Source organism: Oryzias latipes, chromosome 24, assembly GCF_053564925.1.
Source record: "Oryzias latipes strain Hd-rR chromosome 24, Olatipes_Hd-rR_3.1".
Classification (NCBI taxonomy): Eukaryota; Metazoa; Chordata; class Actinopteri; order Beloniformes; family Adrianichthyidae; genus Oryzias; species Oryzias latipes.
In genome coordinates this window covers 11,906,510-11,923,979 of record NC_136260.1, presented here as the reverse complement: position 1 = coordinate 11,923,979, position 17,470 = coordinate 11,906,510, and the positions used below count along the sequence as shown (strand labels likewise).

At 41.8% G+C, this 17,470-nt stretch overlaps 1 protein-coding gene across 10 annotated transcripts in view; it reads right to left on the bottom strand.

The window, feature by feature from the left end:
• Positions 1-17,470, bottom strand: part of cdc42bpab (CDC42 binding protein kinase alpha (DMPK-like) b) — a 64,422-nt gene that overhangs the window by 6,568 nt on the left and 40,384 nt on the right. For 6 of the 10 annotated variants that reach the window (XM_078942707.1, XM_078942710.1, XM_023953169.2 and 3 more), the window contains 20 exons: positions 11,136-11,229; positions 9,200-9,400; positions 8,987-9,125; positions 8,436-8,545; positions 7,131-7,210; positions 6,834-7,012; positions 6,624-6,746; positions 6,376-6,509; positions 6,170-6,291; positions 5,884-6,004; positions 5,596-5,706; positions 5,273-5,520; positions 4,154-4,259; positions 3,871-3,995; positions 2,679-2,784; positions 2,450-2,598; positions 2,288-2,379; positions 2,012-2,088; positions 1,355-1,393; positions 922-1,041 (listed from right to left, as the gene is read on the bottom strand). In XM_078942707.1, coding sequence (XP_078798833.1) covers positions 922-1,041; positions 1,355-1,393; positions 2,012-2,088; positions 2,288-2,379; positions 2,450-2,598; positions 2,679-2,784; positions 3,871-3,995; positions 4,154-4,259; positions 5,273-5,520; positions 5,596-5,706; positions 5,884-6,004; positions 6,170-6,291; positions 6,376-6,509; positions 6,624-6,746; positions 6,834-7,012; positions 7,131-7,210; positions 8,436-8,545; positions 8,987-9,125; positions 9,200-9,400; positions 11,136-11,229 — 2,476 coding nt within the window. The remainder of the gene's footprint in view (positions 1-921; positions 1,042-1,354; positions 1,394-2,011; positions 2,089-2,287; positions 2,380-2,449; positions 2,599-2,678; positions 2,785-3,870; positions 3,996-4,153; positions 4,260-5,272; positions 5,521-5,595; positions 5,707-5,883; positions 6,005-6,169; positions 6,292-6,375; positions 6,510-6,623; positions 6,747-6,833; positions 7,013-7,130; positions 7,211-8,435; positions 8,546-8,986; positions 9,126-9,199; positions 9,401-11,135; positions 11,230-17,470) is intronic. The other 4 variants (XM_023953171.2, XM_078942711.1, XM_078942708.1 and 1 more) reach the window with 1 other exon arrangement.

Sequence of the window (17,470 nt, the reverse complement as noted above, 5' to 3'; positions counted from 1 at the left end):
CAGTCTTTATTTGTTAGATCTTTCTGCCTGATCTGCTTTAAATCAGGCTGCAGATATGAAGGTTAACAGGGGTCTGCAACCTCCAACACTTAAAGAGACATAGGGGTTGATTTCTCACTGACAAAAACCTTCAGGAAGTCCAACTTCACCCGTCAGAAAAACAAAACACAGACTTGCATCTATGCTAAAGTTACTATTATCATACACATAAAAGGTTGTTTTTAGCACCGATTTCCGGTGAATCGGTGTATAAATTCTGCTTTATGGCATCAAATTGATTATCAGTAGTACACAAAATTCAAAATGTTTGACTGGTAAAAACTAGGAAGCTGCACTGCTTGACAGAATGCTGGAGCATTATGGGTACTGTAGTTAGGAGCCTGGTGGTGGATTCACTGTTTATGAATGAGTTGAAACGTATCCGTTTTGTTTTGCTTGGTGGGTTGTATAATCTGAAAAATGTTACTTTTGCAAATGAGAAACCTTTTGTACTTCAACCAGAAGACCCTCATGGTTGATCTAAGTTGACCCAACAAGAGAGAAAACTGAGAACCCAAATTCTGACAGTAAGCTAGCAGTGAATAAAAAGCTTAAGAAGGATTTCAACTAAATAAATGCATAAATAAAATTCTACTAAATTGACTGAAACTGTTCTTTGTCGATGTAAAGTTTAAAACATTCTGACTTTTTCACATGAAATTCTAAAACAATTTGAATTTGTTGCACATTCCCAGACTGAGCAGCAGTCTTGTTCTGCTTCGTTCCAAACATTTCTCCATAACTTCATTACTCCAAATCCAAAATGAATGATCTGCACAACAAGATCAGCAGAAGACTTTCTGCTGATCTTGTTTTTTTAAGAATGTCAACACTTCCTCTAAAGCAGACATTTAGCTGCCAGCAGCCCGTCCGTCGTCTGACCTCTATGGGCTCCATGTCACTGGCCATGGAGGGCGAGCGGGAGCGGGACTTGATGTGGGACTTGGGGTCGTCGTCCCGGGACGGCGTGTTGGACGGGGTGAAGTTGTCCACAGAGTCCACCTGAGGAAAAGGAGGAGCAAACATCAGGAAAAGGTTGAGCGTGTAAAGCTCACAGAAAGACAATCACGTTTTCATCCCAACTTAACCCAATCCGTCACCATAGCAACCCCAGAAACCATGCACAGCCATTCACAAAAGCATGACTATTTCCCATAAAAACAAATCTCCAAAGAAAGCTATAATCCTTTTTTGATTTTCCAGAGCTCCTGCCATGCATTCAGACAGCCACAAAAATCCAGGTGATGATGAGAGGAGAGCTCTGGATGGATAACAAACAAAACGGTGTCGGTGGTGCAGTGGTGGTGGTGCTTACACGTCTGCCTTTGCTACCCGGGCCGACGGATGGCGAGCGCTTCAGGAAGAGAGGCGGAGAGCGGCAGACACACAGAGGTGTAGGTTAGAGGTGGACACAGATTTCACAGACTACAGGAGAAAACCTGAGAGGATGCCGGACGTCACTACGTCAGGCAGCGGCTCCCAAGAACAATAAATAAGACCAAAAACGAGCTTCCTGGGTTGTTCATCGCTGCTTTAAATCAGTTTCTCTACAAAGTGGGGCACCAAGGACAGGAAGTGAAGGGCGGATGCCGATGGAAAAACACAAACTGAAAGAGGCAGGGCTTACAAGGGTCAGAATACGTCACTATGACACTTTTAGGGATTCATTTCCAACGTTTGGTCCAAATCCTGAAGCTTTCACTGACACACAGGAGCTACAGCTACAGTCACAGGGGGATGTTTTACCCTAAATCAACTTACATCTTCCCAAAACTCAATTAAAGAAGAGGAGGATGAGGAATAAGAGTCCTGATGTACCAGAGAAGCAAACAAAAGACATAACCAGAAGAAAATAAAGAAACATTCTTGTGAACACAAGTATGAAAGAGACTGGACTAAACCAAAAGCAGACTAATCAGATTTATGAGGCAGATAATATCCGCTTTAGTCGATCAGGCAGCAGGAAACTCACATCGAACTGGTCGAGGGCCGAGGTGGGGGCGTTAAGGAAAGCCAAGAAAGAATTCTGGGAATCCTGGTGCTTGACACCTAAAGACACAGAGCAAAGAATACAAAGCATCAAAGGTGGCGCTCCACAAAAGCAGTCACATGACTAAAATCCTGAGAACAGCTCAGGATTTTAGTTCCTCAACGCTCAGACAAACCTCCTGAAAAATCTCTGTGGGGAAAGTGTCTGCACTAACCAACACGGAGCTACTTCTGAAGTTAGTTCTGAAGTCGTGCATACCTCTTCTGAGCCGCAGCTCCTCCGTCTCCTTCTTCAGATGTTCAATCTCAGCCAGAAGCTCCTTGTTTTTACTCTCCATGTCCTGCAGTTTTCTGGCGGATCACAGATATTTTTGTTAGCAGGTTGACTGCAAGTTGAGTTAGGAAGATGAAGGCCGCATACCCCTCTGTGGAAAAGCAGTCGGCCTTGACTTGGGTCAGCTCGTCCTGGATGGCTTGTTTGGCTTTGATCTCGGCGTCCAGAGCGGACTGCAGCTCCAGCCGCGCCGACATGTCCAGCTTAGCCAAACGCCGCATCTTCCATGGCATGTCCTGAGAGACAAACAAAAGATGGGAATTTAGACCAAGGTTTCACTGCAGCGTTCTTTCTAAAAACCAGAGTGGGTTTTTACTGTGGCTCTGGCTCCAAGGCTGGTGTTCTTCAGCCCCTCCAGTTCCTCCGTCATCTTAGTGGCCAGAGCTTGAAGGTAACCCCGAGCGTCCTTCTCATCACTCACCCTGCAGTCAAAAACACGGATTAAGAATCAAACTCTCTCTGATGACCCACTATTATACATCATTCATAACCAACACCAACCCTGGTGGAGTTCAACCATCGACTGTTTAAGAGAACTGGACCGAGTTACTGTGATGCCACTCAGAAAATAACACCATCTTTTTGCGGTATGGACGTCGCCGTGTTGGAGCCACACATCGTCAGTAAGCAGTAATTGGTCTGAATCAGCGTTTATTTTATGCAAACCACTCTGACCAATCAGGAGTGAGCTTGTTGGGAGTCTACTCCCCTACCACTATAAAGACTGAATCTGTCAAACGTTTTACATGTTTGACGTGAGACCACATACTTTTATTGAGGCATCTGAATGGTTAGATTATAGCTATAACTGAAAAAAAATAAGTATGAAAAATGGAAACATGTTTAAAAAAAGGCAGAAAAGCAAGAATGATTATTCTAACAAATAGCATGACTGAGTGATAGATCTATGGGATTCTGGCTTCTTAGAGACAGCGGGCACTTCCTGTTTGAAAGACGAGGAAAACAGTCACTCATTACAGTTCTCATATACAATCAATGTGTTCAACCAACACATATATGTACTACTGGTTGATATAAGTTTATAAAGTTTTAAAAACATTTGAGTCTTGCTTTTTATAGTCATCGTTGACTGCAGGACTGGAATACTGCCACCAGAGGGCAACATTACACACAAAATCCCTGTAGAGCTAGTCGTGTCTTTGGAAAAGCATCTTGGAAAAAAGTTTTTGTGGTTGGAGTCCTGGATTTGTGTTTTGCATAGCTTCCTTGCGTGTGTGTGTTCGGTATGTGCGTCATGTAAAGACTGCGGGCTGGTCTGACAGAGGCGGACCGAGCAGCTGCAGTGAAATGATCACAGAGGAGGCGAGGGCGGATGGTGGGGGTGTCTTCAGAGGTATGCAGGATCTAACGCGCCTTTACTGCAGGGAGGAACTCGATCCACAAGGACCTCGCTCACGCGCACGTGTGTGCGTGAAGATGTCTGTCAGCTTCTAGGCTGCTTTGCAACATTTGAGACGGCACGTCGAGTTCTCCATGCTGCATTTTACCATTGGATGATTTCTGTGATCTGCGCCTCCCAGTGGGCCACGCTCTCCTTTTTGTCAGCCAGCTCCTTCATCTCGTCCTCCAGATGCTGATGGGAGCTGCTCACCTTCTCAAACATTCTGCTCAGCTGAGGGAGGAACAGGAGCAAATGTGAGAAACCATAAAAAATGAATGTTAATCTGTCATCTAAGGTGTCATTACACGACATTTAAGAGGTTGAGTTCCTGTTCATGACTGCAGTTCATGCAAAAATTATCTTATTTTTATCAGACGCATAGAAGGTACCTTGTCTAGATCATTGGACAGCTTTTTGTTCTCCTCTGTGAGCAGAACTCGTTCTGTCTCGTACTTTTGCTTGTACTCCATCTCAATCTCTTCTCGGTCAATTATGCTGCAAGAAAAACACATTTGTATTTACTTTTGAAAACAAAATGTGCAAACCGACCCTTTTCTTCTGTCACTGGAAAAACAGAGGTTTCTAAACACACAACTAATTTGAACTTTTTAAAAACGGCATTGTATTCCACTTTATCGTTAATGAAATTGAAGGGTTCCCATTTTTGTCGAAGCACTTTGATGCAGTTAGAACCTGATCCAGTGTCCTGTTGAAATATGCATCAGAAAGCAGAGAACGATGTGTCGGTACGAGCGGGCAGGAAGGGAAGGCTACAAAAACAAAAGCCGATCAAAATCGTTTTAAGAAAAGTGAGATGGACTGCTGGGAATCCAGGAGCCTGAGATTACAGAACTCCCACTGTACTTCTTAGTTTGAAAAGAAATCTGTTTTAACAGAAGGAACTTGATTAAAGACCCACTCTGATCATCTTTAGATCTATTTTAAAAGCATTCCCAGTGGTCTTTTAATTATGATCATGACATTTTTATCCAAAATCCAAAAACATGCGCCATTTTCAAGGACATAGTTTCTGCAGAGCAGCCGGAGTTCATTAGAAATCTGTGGTCGTCAGAAGTCAAGAGAAAGAGACGCTGGAGCTAAAGCTCTGGTGCTAAAGCGTGCAAACCTGAGAGGAACAACCTCAACCCCAAAAGTAAAACGTATGTTTTGTTTTTGTTTACTTATGTAAATATTCATCCATTTTTAAAAGGCAATAACTTGTAGCTCTGTTTTAAGATATTTGCTTCCTCATTTTCTAAGCAAACGTCTTTGGGAGACAATAAAAACACAGCAGAGCTATCTACAGAAAAGACACGACTCAGAGTTTAAAACTGTACGAGGGACAGAAAAACACAATTTTCAGCTACTTTTCTATATTGGGCAGAGGAGAACACCTTAATAAAGCTGTGATTACCTCACTGAGTCATCACTGTAAAGTTACAGGACAAGGTGCTGGTCAGACATGTTTCTTGGACATGATCACATGACTAAGAGATCGGGCGCTGTACCTTCGGCGGCGAGCCTGGTCCAGCTTGTCTTTGAGCATCAGGATCTCCTTCTGTAGGGTCAGCTGCTGGCTCTCAGCGTCTCTCAGCTCCTTCCGCAGGGTCTTTAGCTCGGTGCTGTGCTGCGCCTCCCTTCGAGCCAGCTCCTCCTCGTACAAGAGCGTCTTCCTCTCCATCTCTCCACGCAGGTGGCCCACCTCCTGCGTCTGGTCTGCTGCGGCCGGCGTGACCGAGGAGCCAGACTGTTTTGACTGGATTGAGCAGAAGGTCACAGAGTCAAGGCTGGTGATCCACCATCAGGGAACTTTCAGAGATGCGACCTGTACCTTCAGGCCTTCCAGCTCCTCCTCCAGCTGCCTGCTGTACTGCTCATTCCGCTCCCTGATCTTCTTCTCCTTCTGAGCCTCGGCTGCATGCTCCTCTGCCAGCACCTCGACCTGAAGACAGATTGAGACAAACTCCAGCAACTGCTGCAAACATCTATCTGTGTCCTACAAACCACCCTAAAAAAACATCTACAATACTCAAAACCAACACAGAAAGCCAAAAAGATCTAAACTTAAGAGGAAAGAAAGAGCAGGAAGGTGCTACCAACCACAGGGATTCTACTCTACCTCCTTCTTAGCCCTCTCAGCCTTTCGCACCTCAAGGCGGAGAGCCTCAACCTTTTGACTCTGCGTTTCCATCTCCTCCTCCTTGTCACGCAGCTGACGAGCAAGGCGCTGCTTTGCAGACCTGTAAGGACAGATTCAGGTTCAGCTTCATACACTGAGCAGTGGAAACATTTCTTGGTCTTTGTAGGAGAAATTTGCATCGTTTTAAAGGAAAAACTTCACCAGAATTCCATCAATAACACAGAAATTCAAAGGCTGGATTGGAGGAAAATGGAAGCTTCTGTACCGCAGGTCTGTTAGTGTCGAGTTGAGCTCAGAAAACTCCTGCATGGCAAGCTTCCTCTGGCTGTGAGCTTCCTTCAGCTCCTTGGACTGAGACTTCAGCCTATCGCTGGCCTCCACCAGGTCCTGGACAGCACCAAAAAGAGAAGAGCAGCATTACAGGCGCGTCCTCCACCTCTCTTGCTTCCATGGTTAAGAAAGTGCCTCCACCTTCTGCATCTCGTCCCTCTCCTGGGTCAGGCTCTTCAGCTGTTTCTCCAGAGTCCTGACGTGTTTAGATGAATCCTCCAGGTCCCTGCGACTTGACGTCACATCCTCCAGCTTCTTCTCCAGTTGGCCAGATTCTGGCATATGAGAAAATGTCATATTTGAGTAAAAATGTCGTGGAAAAGTCAGAGAATTGCACATATATAAAATGTTATTTAATTGTTAAATAGTTGGACCAGATAAATTCTAACCTGCTATCTGTTTCTTGAGGATTTCAATCTCAGTTTTCAGGCTCCTTATCTCCACCTCTTTGGTGGAGCTGAGGGGGCTCTCTGTGGTCGGATGCTGGAGCGCCTGAACCGTTTGAGTCGACTCTGTAACAAAATGTTGTAAATAATCGTACTTGTTGATGCCAAACATTGTGAGCACATGCATTTAGGAAGTGCTTCCATGACCCCCACCGTGCAGCTTGCGGCTCAGCTCCGTCTTCTCCTGCTCCAGCCGCCGTATCCTCCTCTCGTAGGCCTCAGTGGCCAGGCTGTCCTCCAGCCTGCGCTTCACATCCAGGTCCACTTGGTCCTCCCCCGTCTGACCCCGCTCCCCCGAGAGCTGCCGCAGACAGCCCCGATCTGAAAAGGTGCTGCAAGAAAAACAGAAAAAAGTAAGAACAGCCACTGAGGCAACAGGTTTAAACAACCATAAGGAAAAACTTCTATAAACCTTCTCGCATTGCTTTGGATCAAGGAGTAAAGACTCACCATTTACTTGTGTAGGTGAAACCAACAAAGGGCAGATGGTGACCAGAGAAGGCTGTGTGCGACGGAGGAGGCATGGTCTCCTAAAAAACCAGTAAGATTTCATATTTGACGTACATTTATAATATTTTAACTCTATGTATACATTCATATCATATATGATAGATGCATTTCTGAGACCCCTATCCCATTAGTCTAATCCAAGCGTTCCTTAACCCTTGTGCTATCCTAGGCATTTTAACATTGGGAGTTGGGTCATCTAGACCCACTAGACAGTGCGCTGAACCTTTTTTCTTCAATGATTTGTGATCTTCACTGGTGTCCATGGATTACATGAAACCTTTCCACCTTTATCCACCTTTGTCATGGTAGGGAGAACACGTCAATGTAAGGGTGGGGTCATCTAAGATAGCACAAGGGTTAAAAATGCATTGTGTATAACTTAGTCCATGTTTTCAGTTCATCGTCATTCCACTAGGGGCAGTAGAAGGGTTTTTCTTGCTTATTTCAAAATGGCTGCTCCCGTGAAATCTCAAAAACACTTTTGGCGGGAAATTTTTTTGCAGATTTTTCAAACTTCATTGATTTTTTAAAAATTACTTCTTACTGTATCGCAATGGATGAATATGGCTAACAGAAGAACTTAAAAGAAGAAAAATAAACAAAAACTGTTGTTGTTTTTTTAGTACGAGTCCCTTTTCTTTGCCTAGTTTAGCCGGGGGTGCGATTTTTACTCAAGTGCGACTTGCATGCGATTTAAAAAAATAAATAATTAGGCTTATGAGTACATTACATTTCCACTAACAACCACTAAAGGGCGCTGTAGGTTCGTATCAGTATTTGCTACGAACAGCAACGCAGAAGAAACGCCGGTCTGAAAGCAATTGTTCAAAAGAGAAGAATTCGATGGATTTAGGTGATGTAAAGTACAACTTTATTCTCATAATTTTATAACTCTATTATCATTTTTATTTTATTTTTATTATTATTTTATTTTTTTGGTGGCCTTAATACTCCATTGTTGATTATTAATTTATTATAATACAGCTAAACCATTTTAAAAATGTGGGTATATAAGGTACACTCTTGTCCATATTTGTGTAAATTAAATTAAATTAACATTGTTGTGGGCAAAAATCACCCAATGTATCATAATTGATACCATCTTTATCTCATAAAAATGATAATGCACATTTTTTGTTGTTGATTTCATCATTTTAGTTAAAAAAAAGAATATTCTGTCAATTATTTGATAAATTAAGTAATTTTACAGTTGTAATACATTTTAGGTCTGAAAACAAAACTTACAGAGTTTTTTAGACAGTCGTCATCAACGTCAAAGTTGGAGGTATCTGTGGGACTGCTGACTTCTGGGATGTAGGGGGCTTCACAAGTACGGATGTTGTCCCAATCAATGCCTGTAAGCAGAACGCTTTTTAAGTATAACAGAATTATCGGAAAATTACATTTGCCAAAAATGTAATTTTTGGCAAATGTAAGCTTGTTCTTGATTTTTCTTGATTGGATGATATTTGTGAAGAATCTGTATTCAAGTTAAAACAGAAGATTATTACAAATCCGTGTTTTTTAATAGTAGGTTTTTTTTTTAGTTCAGATCCAGATTGCTAAAGGAAGTTAAATAGTCCTACAGAACCGAACTGGTACATTCCACCCATCTTATCCTAAAAACAGCTTATCCAGATGATAGAAGGAGCCTGTTTGCATGACTGTTCTCAGTTAAGTACGTGATCTTCTAAAAATAAGGTCAGACTATCTGTGTAAACAGTTGCTGCTAACCGCTTAGCTTCTGATTATTTTGGTCAGCACGGTTGAAAACGAGAAGACTATCAGAGTTCTACCAGAGAAGAAAGGGTGCTGCTTGAAGTCCTCAATGCCGTTCTGGCCCAGCCTGTGCTCCCGACTGCAGATGAGCCGGCGAATCAGATCTTTGGCTTCCTCTGACACATCGGTTAGCTGCTGCGGGAACTGGAATCGCTCCTGTGGGGTGTTATTAAAGCAGACGTGTGAGTGGGCGTCTTGTAAAACGTTATTCTCAAGCTCCAAAGGCTCACCTTGTGGTTCATGATCTTCCCATAGGTTTCCACCAGGGACTCTGCATAGAAAGGAGTCTCGCCGTACAGCATTTCATACATGCACACACCCAGAGACCACCAGTCGCACTCGGGGCCGTACTTTCCTTTTCCATCCTCCATGGCCTGAAGGATCTCTGGGGAAATGTAGTCTGGAGTTCCCACTGCCACCGAGGACTGGACCTGACAGAGCAAAGCAGCAAATCAGGACAAAATATCCACAAAAACAGCCCAGAGGACACAATTCTGAGAGAAGAACAGCTCTGTGACTTCTGCTAAACCAGTTATGGTGAGTTTTTTTAGGTTTCATCAAACGACAATACCTATTAGGCCTATGGATCGATACTTAGATCTGATTCACAAATCAACGATTCACAGAACAGATTTGAATACATAAAACACAAGATAAAAACACAAATTTGATCAGAGAGAAACAGTATTTGTTACTTTAAACCAGGGGTGACCACACTTGTTTGGCATGCAACGTACTTTTGAAATGACGAAAAATAACTCTCTACATGTACACAATACATTTTATTGTTTATTGAATAAAATCATAGTAAAATAATAATTTTCCATATTTATTTACTTTAATACTCTTGTTATGAATAGTAGATTCTCAAGTGAATCAGACAATATTTCTGAATTAAATCGATAAATGTAGATAAATATTTGGGATTACAACATGATTAAAAGTATTTCTGTTGTTTTTCCTTTTAACAGATTGTTGAATTGGACCGGTGTGTTTGTGGTTGTCGTGTCACATGTTCCATGTGCGTTCTGTTCAAGGTTCTTTTTGAGTAACTGAACTTGAGAAAAAATGAGGCACATTAGCAGCTACATCCACGACGCTGAACGCTTGCACCTTTCTGAAGTTTAGGGCGAAGAAAAACTAAATATCTGCTAGCGAAGCATAGCTGAACACGCAAGTACAGTGATGTATGTATTGGCCATTCTGCATGTTAATCACATGACGACATCAGGGTGAGCATGGTTTATTTTTGATGGCCTGGAATCTACCCACACTTCCTTCGTGATCACCCGGGTTGAATACAGAGGAAGTGTGGGTAGATCATGTATTAGGCTCCTCTGTTTTAGATGAACATTTTGTAGACGTGTTCCAGTACGGCTTCTCCACCATGCTGGCAGACAGTCCTATGACACTCATAACTGATCACAAGATTACGTCACAATTTGTATTTCTTTTATTTATTTATTATAAATTCAAATTGTCAACTATATTTTAGAAATATGAAATTTTTCAAAACTTTTCTCACTTTTCTTTTCCACAACAAAACTTCATGTTTTACTTTGAAAATGAAACCTTCACTAACATTTTATTTTGAAAATTTATTTACTTCTGATGGCAATAGTGCATTCAGTTTGTTTAGTTTACATACTTAATATCTTAAATTTTTTCTAAATTTTAGCGCAATAATGAAATCGCCTGAAGTGTTTTTTATACCACTACTATTTTTATGAAAATAGTGGACCAGCGATCTCTGATGTCACAAATATTTGCATTTAAATTTTCGGGAGCAGACAGATCATTATTACAGCCCCACATATATATCAATCAATTGTTGAGAAGGGAGAAGGAGAAATGTAGATTTGGAATGTTGAGGCTAAAGTGCGTCATTAGGGGGAGAAAACCCAAAAAGCCCAGTTTCCTGTTTGCAAAAACCATTGAATCCTTAACACCTGAAACCGGTCTTTGTTTGAATTCCTGTCATTTTCATTTCATACCGCAAAACTATCGGAATCACAATCTGCAAGGCGAGCAGCAGAACCGCACACCCCTCAGGGGACAGCTGTGTGTGTGTGCGTGGGGGGGGTGAACAAAAGGGTTCGTAAAACTCTGGTATGTTTGCTTTGGACTCGAGCGAGCAGCAGTGGCAGCAGAGTGGTAAAAACTTACAGTTCCGTCCTCCATGAGTTTAAGGCAGGAGCCGAAGTCTGCCAGGCGGATGTGACCCTTCTTATCCAGCAGAATGTTGTCCGGCTTGATGTCCCTGAAGGAGGCACAGGAGAGGAGGCAGAAAGAGGAGAAACTCAGAAAGCTTCATGTTTTAGATACATCTTGGGCTCAATTCATAATTGTCAGTTTTAAATTGATCACAAAAAAAGAACAAAGAGGGAAAAGAGTGGCACCCCCCTCGTGGGAATTAGCCCTACATTTTATTGTTTCCATACACAAATGTGAATTCTGAGGAGGCACACAAATATCTCCCCCCCGTGTCCTGAAGGAGACGTACTCCCTTCATTCCTTTTTCCTATGGGATTCCTGAAGGTTAGGAGGAAGGAGGGGGATGCTCCCAACGAACACATTCCTCTACAGATGAACTGACGGAGGCCGCTGGGGGCTTCTGGCCCTGCATGTGTTCTGCGTTACCGCCGCCGTCGCCGCCGGCGGCCTAGGGCTGCAGGGACAAACTCTTCAGCTTTTTACCGACAGGAAGATTTTTGTTTGAGAAATCCCCCAAAAACGAGAAGTTTTGTGGGCTTTGAGAGCATTGATTTTAATTTCAAAGATGGAGAAGATTTCAAAACTTTGAATATCATGTTTCAAATCAAGATTATTATCATTACTTAGGATGGAAAAGTTCTCTTCAAAGTAAATATGATCCCATAGAAACCTTTCCTCTTAAAAACAAACAAACATCCAATATCACAACTATGGAAGCCAAATTGGGCGTTTATCATTATGCCTTCTATGTTAGTGGTATTTTCTTCGCTTTTTTATCCCTCTATAATTATAAAAAACATTAGAAAAACATAGACTCATGGAAAAGTGGGTGGGAATAAAACTTTTCAACTTAAAAAAAATACAAAACATTAAATTACCCATTAACTTACTATAATTAACGTAATAATTTTCCAAAACCTTTCAAATTGAATAAATATATACTATGGCAGTACTTTGGTAACTGCATTTTTGCACAGTCATGGACTGTTACATAAAAGCCTTTTCTAATTGACCTCTGTTACGCTCAACCCCCAAATAAAATATTCCCCTAATCCCACAAGCATCTCTGAGTGAGGTTTAGATTATTCAGAGCTCCATGTGCTTCCTGTCAGCTCCCACAGGACGTCAGGAATTTGTCCTGAGGGCAGTGAGGTGTGGAAAGTCTCCCGGGATGTTGAGCAGGTGGTCACTGACAGGTGCTGCCGTCAAACACGGAGCTTTGGGTGTTTCCTGGAAGCCCAAACCTCGAGGAGATGTGTGTCTTCGACAGCTAGGAAGGCTTAAAGATGGAATTTTATTGTGAAAAACTTGACCGAACCTCAGAGTTTGCAGTGTTCCTTCATCCTGACTAAAAATAGCATCTGTCCTCATCTGACCATTCCGCTGAATTTCCTTTGGGGGCTGAACCTCGTCAGCATGTGATCTTATTGATACAGACATGCCTCAGTTACCAGGTAGGCAATGTGCTTAAAAACAGCAGAAGAGTAAAACTAAGAAAGGCAACAGAGAGAAAAAGACTAGAAAAAGTCTTAAGCTTTATAATAAATGCAAGGTCTTTTATTTAACCCCAACTCATTTTAGACTTCAGGACTTGTAATGAAAAAGGAAAACATGTTGATGTGATGAAGATTACCATCACCATTTGAAACAAAAGCATGATCCATAAAAGGAAAAGAAATGAAGGTTGGAAAAGAAAATGAAAAAACAGATGAGACGGAGAAAAAAGGGAGTAAAAAAAACTCAAAAACATCAGAGATAGACTAGAACTAAGTTTGAATGTGTTTTATTGTTCTTTTACAAAAAAAAATATCTAAATCCATTTGTCTATACATCAAATTCCAAATGTAAGAAGAAACTAGTGTAGGCCGAGTTATAAAGAACAAAAAAAGTTCCACAAATCACTAGAACATCTGTTTCTCAGATATTTTGGGGGGGACAATAAAAACATTATTGTTAATGATTTTGATTTATGCAGCTGCTGACAAAAAAAAGTTTGATATGTGTTGCTTTATCGCTGGAATCCAAAACTGCACATTGGATCAGATCAGAAAGATAACCCAATGAATAAAAATACAAAAAAGACATGAACTGAAGCGGTAATGTTGGCTAGAGGGTGTGAGGGGCTGTAAGCTACAGGGAGAGAGCGTAGACCTAGAGAGCTCTCGGGGGAAAAGGGGATATTGGTCCCGCCCACAATTCAAAGGTGTATTTTTAACAAACTACTGCTGCTCTGCAGAAACTATGTTCTAGAAAACCTAAAACCTGTATAATCATAACTCAGAGACCACTGGTGCCGCATTGAAAATGGATCCAACGATGATCAAAGTGGGTCTTCAAACAAACACCAATATTTTTTTTCCAATTAGCATGTCTCCTTCCTGCAAAAAAAAAAAAAAAACGAACACAAAATCCCACTAAACTCCTTCCAAGCAGTCTATATTTTGTGTGTAAAATAGTTCTGGGGGGGCATATTGTTAGAAATACCACATTTTTCAAAGACTGTATATGTAGTTTGAATGAATCAGCCATTTATGGACAGGCTTCAGACAAACCTCAGACGTAGCTTGTAATAAAAGTTATAGCACCCGTTACATCGACTCTACAATAAAGTCCAGTGTCTCTCCCAGCAAACATTCATCCACGAGATAACAGCGTATTTTCCAGCTGATAAAACCACAGTAAATGTTTTAGCCCCCTCCCCTTCATTTGTGGTTTTTGTTCCTGTTTTATTCCACTAACATGCGAGGAATAATAAATAATAAACTGCACATGGCGGCGTGGAGACGTTTCCCCTCTCCGTCTTTAAAGAGCAGTAACACACACACGGGGCTTTGAAAGTCTTTCATGTTTCCGTCCCAGCCAGAGGTCTGTTCAAAGCCACATGTGAAGCTCACTGTCATCTTCAAGTCGGGCTAATGTCCTTCTTTATGAGGCTGGAAATGGGGGCGGGGTGTACCCATCTCACCTCTTCAGGGGCTTCAATAGCCTATAAATTATGGATGATAGTAAGGTTACCATTTATGGTATTTAAACATGTAGATTTTTTTAAATGGAGATCCCAAAAATGTATATTTCTTTTTTTTCAGTCTCGTTTATACAAAACTGTTAGGATAAAAAAGGTTTTTAAAATGGATCGATCGTTCCAGCAAAGCCTGGAGCAACCCCAGCTTTCCATGGGAGAGCGACTGACAGGAAGTGCTTTTAAGGACCGTCCTAAATGATAAAAGACTGCACTTATATGGTGCTTTTATTGTCTGCTGGACATTTACACTCCACATCACAGTTGAACAAACTCCAGTTTTTTTTTAACTTGTTCAGAAAAGTCCATCATTCTCTAGCTATATAGTTTCCTTTTAATTTTATTTTGGACAAAAACACCAGAAAAACCTTTGAAAATAATCGATCTTTGTGATGTAAAACATTTCACTGTGGATTTACAAATCCTCTTTCTGATAATATAAGGGTTTTTTGTGGGGAGGGGACTTAAATGGTCAATGTAAATCCTATTTTTGTTTGTTAGCCTAAATCGTTTAAATAATTCATCAATCTGATTGAAAAAAAATGAAATAGTTGAAAAGTACATCTGTGCTGATTGCAAATGCTCATCACCTACGATAAAATAAGTGGTTTAAAATGACAATGGATGAATGAACTATATATGGATGCTTTTGTCTACCAAAAACTTATGAATGAAAAGTGTATTAGCATTTTTTAAGTCAAAGAGGTTAGTCTTTTAAATCCATGAAAACAGCTTCAAAGTGTGTGAAAATTTAAATGTCAACAAAAGAAGAAGAGCATTTTGGGAAGAAAATGCAGCTTTGTTTCATTAGACAACAAGCTTCAGTCTAAACCTGAAGGTCTGTCAACTTCTGCTTAACCTTTGAAAACTAAAAAAAAGCCTGAGCGCCCTCATGACCCTTCCAGGGTCAACTTTCCCCTTTGCAGCACAGATGTGATAAAAGCATTACGTTGGTGTTTATAAAGATCATCTCAACACCAATCATACCCAGGATCTGTCTAAGTCTGGATGACTGGAAGTGTAGACGCAACAAATTATGAATGACAGCGGTAATGGTGGCCTCCCACGCGGGGGGAGGGGTGTCTGTGTGCACGGATGCGTGCAGGTGCTGCCGCGGCTCCTCGAGGGCCTTAATCCGTTCCAGATTTCTGCAGTGCCAAAGAGCAAACAGCATGGGTTGACCCGGCGTCTCGCTTCATGTGAGGAGCTTGGGGATTCGGCTGCTGATAAACCACTTAGAGCTCTGCAAAGCTCCTGCCTGCTTCCGGCTCTTCCTCTCCCTCTTCTGGGCACCAATCCACGGTTCCCACCGTCCTCTTGAGCGGCACGCTTCGCTTCTGGATGATTAACCTAACCTGATCACGGGGGCGGCAACCTCCTGATCAAGCCAATAATGCTATGCTAATGCTAGGCTAGTTAGCGAGCTAATTGGGCTATGGCAGTCTTAAGGAGCCAGAATAGAGGAGGGTAATCTCTTTTAAGACCACGGCCTCCATCTGCGAGGGCCATCTGGGTCCCGCCTCCCAAAACACAACTGCAACCGTGGAGACAGCAAAGGCAACATGCGTCCACATGGCTCTGATGAAGAGCTGCACAATAGTGAGGATGACCTGCAGTCTCTGGCTTCACACAAAATAAAAAACTCAACCCTAAAAACCAAACACTCAAACCAATATATTCTATGTATTTATGTCAGTCCTGGTTTAAATTGTAGTGATTCAGTTGGGGAAAAAAGGGATATAATTCACATCTTATTGATTTGATTCACTTGTGTCGCTAAAAGGAGACGAGATGGATCCTTTTCGTGACCTGGGATTGATACTAGTGAATTAGCCGTTTGTTGCTAAATTATTTAAATAATTCTTACTATAGACCACTAGGTAAAGTCAGATTAAAGGGTGGTATTTGGACAAAAGTACCGAAAACAGCAACGGATGAGGCTGGATGTTAAAATCCCACTCCGATCCCAGTGGTCTTTTAAGGTAATTATGACTGTCATTTTCAGACAAAATAAAAAATAAAATAACTGTTGTTTTCTAGGACATGGTAGTTCATTAGAAATTCACCTCCAAGTAGTGGGGAGGACTGCTGGCACTGAGCAACCCTGTCCCCCTTACCCTTCCCATTACAGATAGCTCTCTGTTTAAATGCTCTCCAGCTAGCTTACAGCCCCCTTCACACCCCCAACCTACCATTACCGGTGGAACATACATGGTGAGTAATATTGGAACTATCCAGCTGTGCAGTTTTGACCCCGTTGCCAGCTCAGACGGGGGAAAAAAGACTCGTCTATAAGTGGATGTATCAGAATAGAGTGGAGCAGAGAGCTTGTGGCCCGTCCAGCATATTTTCTACGTAACAAATAGTTTTTTTTTTCACATGGGATTTTTTGTCACCATGATTTGAATGAGGCAATACTCAGAAATGCAGTTTTGACCTTCATTTTCAGAAAAAAATCATGAGAAAAATGCCTCAATATGTTAAAAATACCAAAAACAAAGTTTTCCTTTGAGGGGATCTTTAATAAAAAGACAAACTCTGGCTATTCCTCACATCATTAACTGAAGATGGCTAGATAGCTAATGTAGGTGAAGGTCTTTGGATGTGTAATGATTTCCGGATGATTAGTGGGTTCTGAGGAAGCGCATGGGTCTGATCAATAGAGAACCAAACAAAAGGCTGAAATCAATGGAGCACACATGAGCGCACAAATCGCACAACTGTCTGCTGCAAATCCCAGTACAGCTTGTCAACTGTATGCAGACTATATTAATGTGAGCATTTCCTTCTCTTTAGGACACACACACAAAAAAATACACCAAGTCTATGGATGCACAGATGTGGGATAAGGCAGTACAAAGCCATGCTGGCTTTGCCTATTGAAACACTTGTCGGGATCCTCTGGGAGGCCAAGCAGATCACTGACCACTGAATAAATGAACACACACACACACATACACATACACACACACACACAGCCCTCCTACATCTGACTCACACATGCTGTCTCCCATGGGACTCAGCTGAAGGGGACAGAAGGCTGACCTCGGGGCTCCTCGGCTCTTTCATCTGGTCTCTTTTCAACTTCATCAGTGTCAACAGGGTTAAAAGAATTCATTTTCAGTGGTAAGCATTTTGGCTAAAAATCAATCTAACGAACCCCGGCAGCCCAGCTACAACATCTTCCCTGCAAACAGTTTGGTTGATGGTTAAAGTTCCACTCTTCATATTTTGATCTATTGTAAAAGTGTTCCCACTGGCCTTTTCA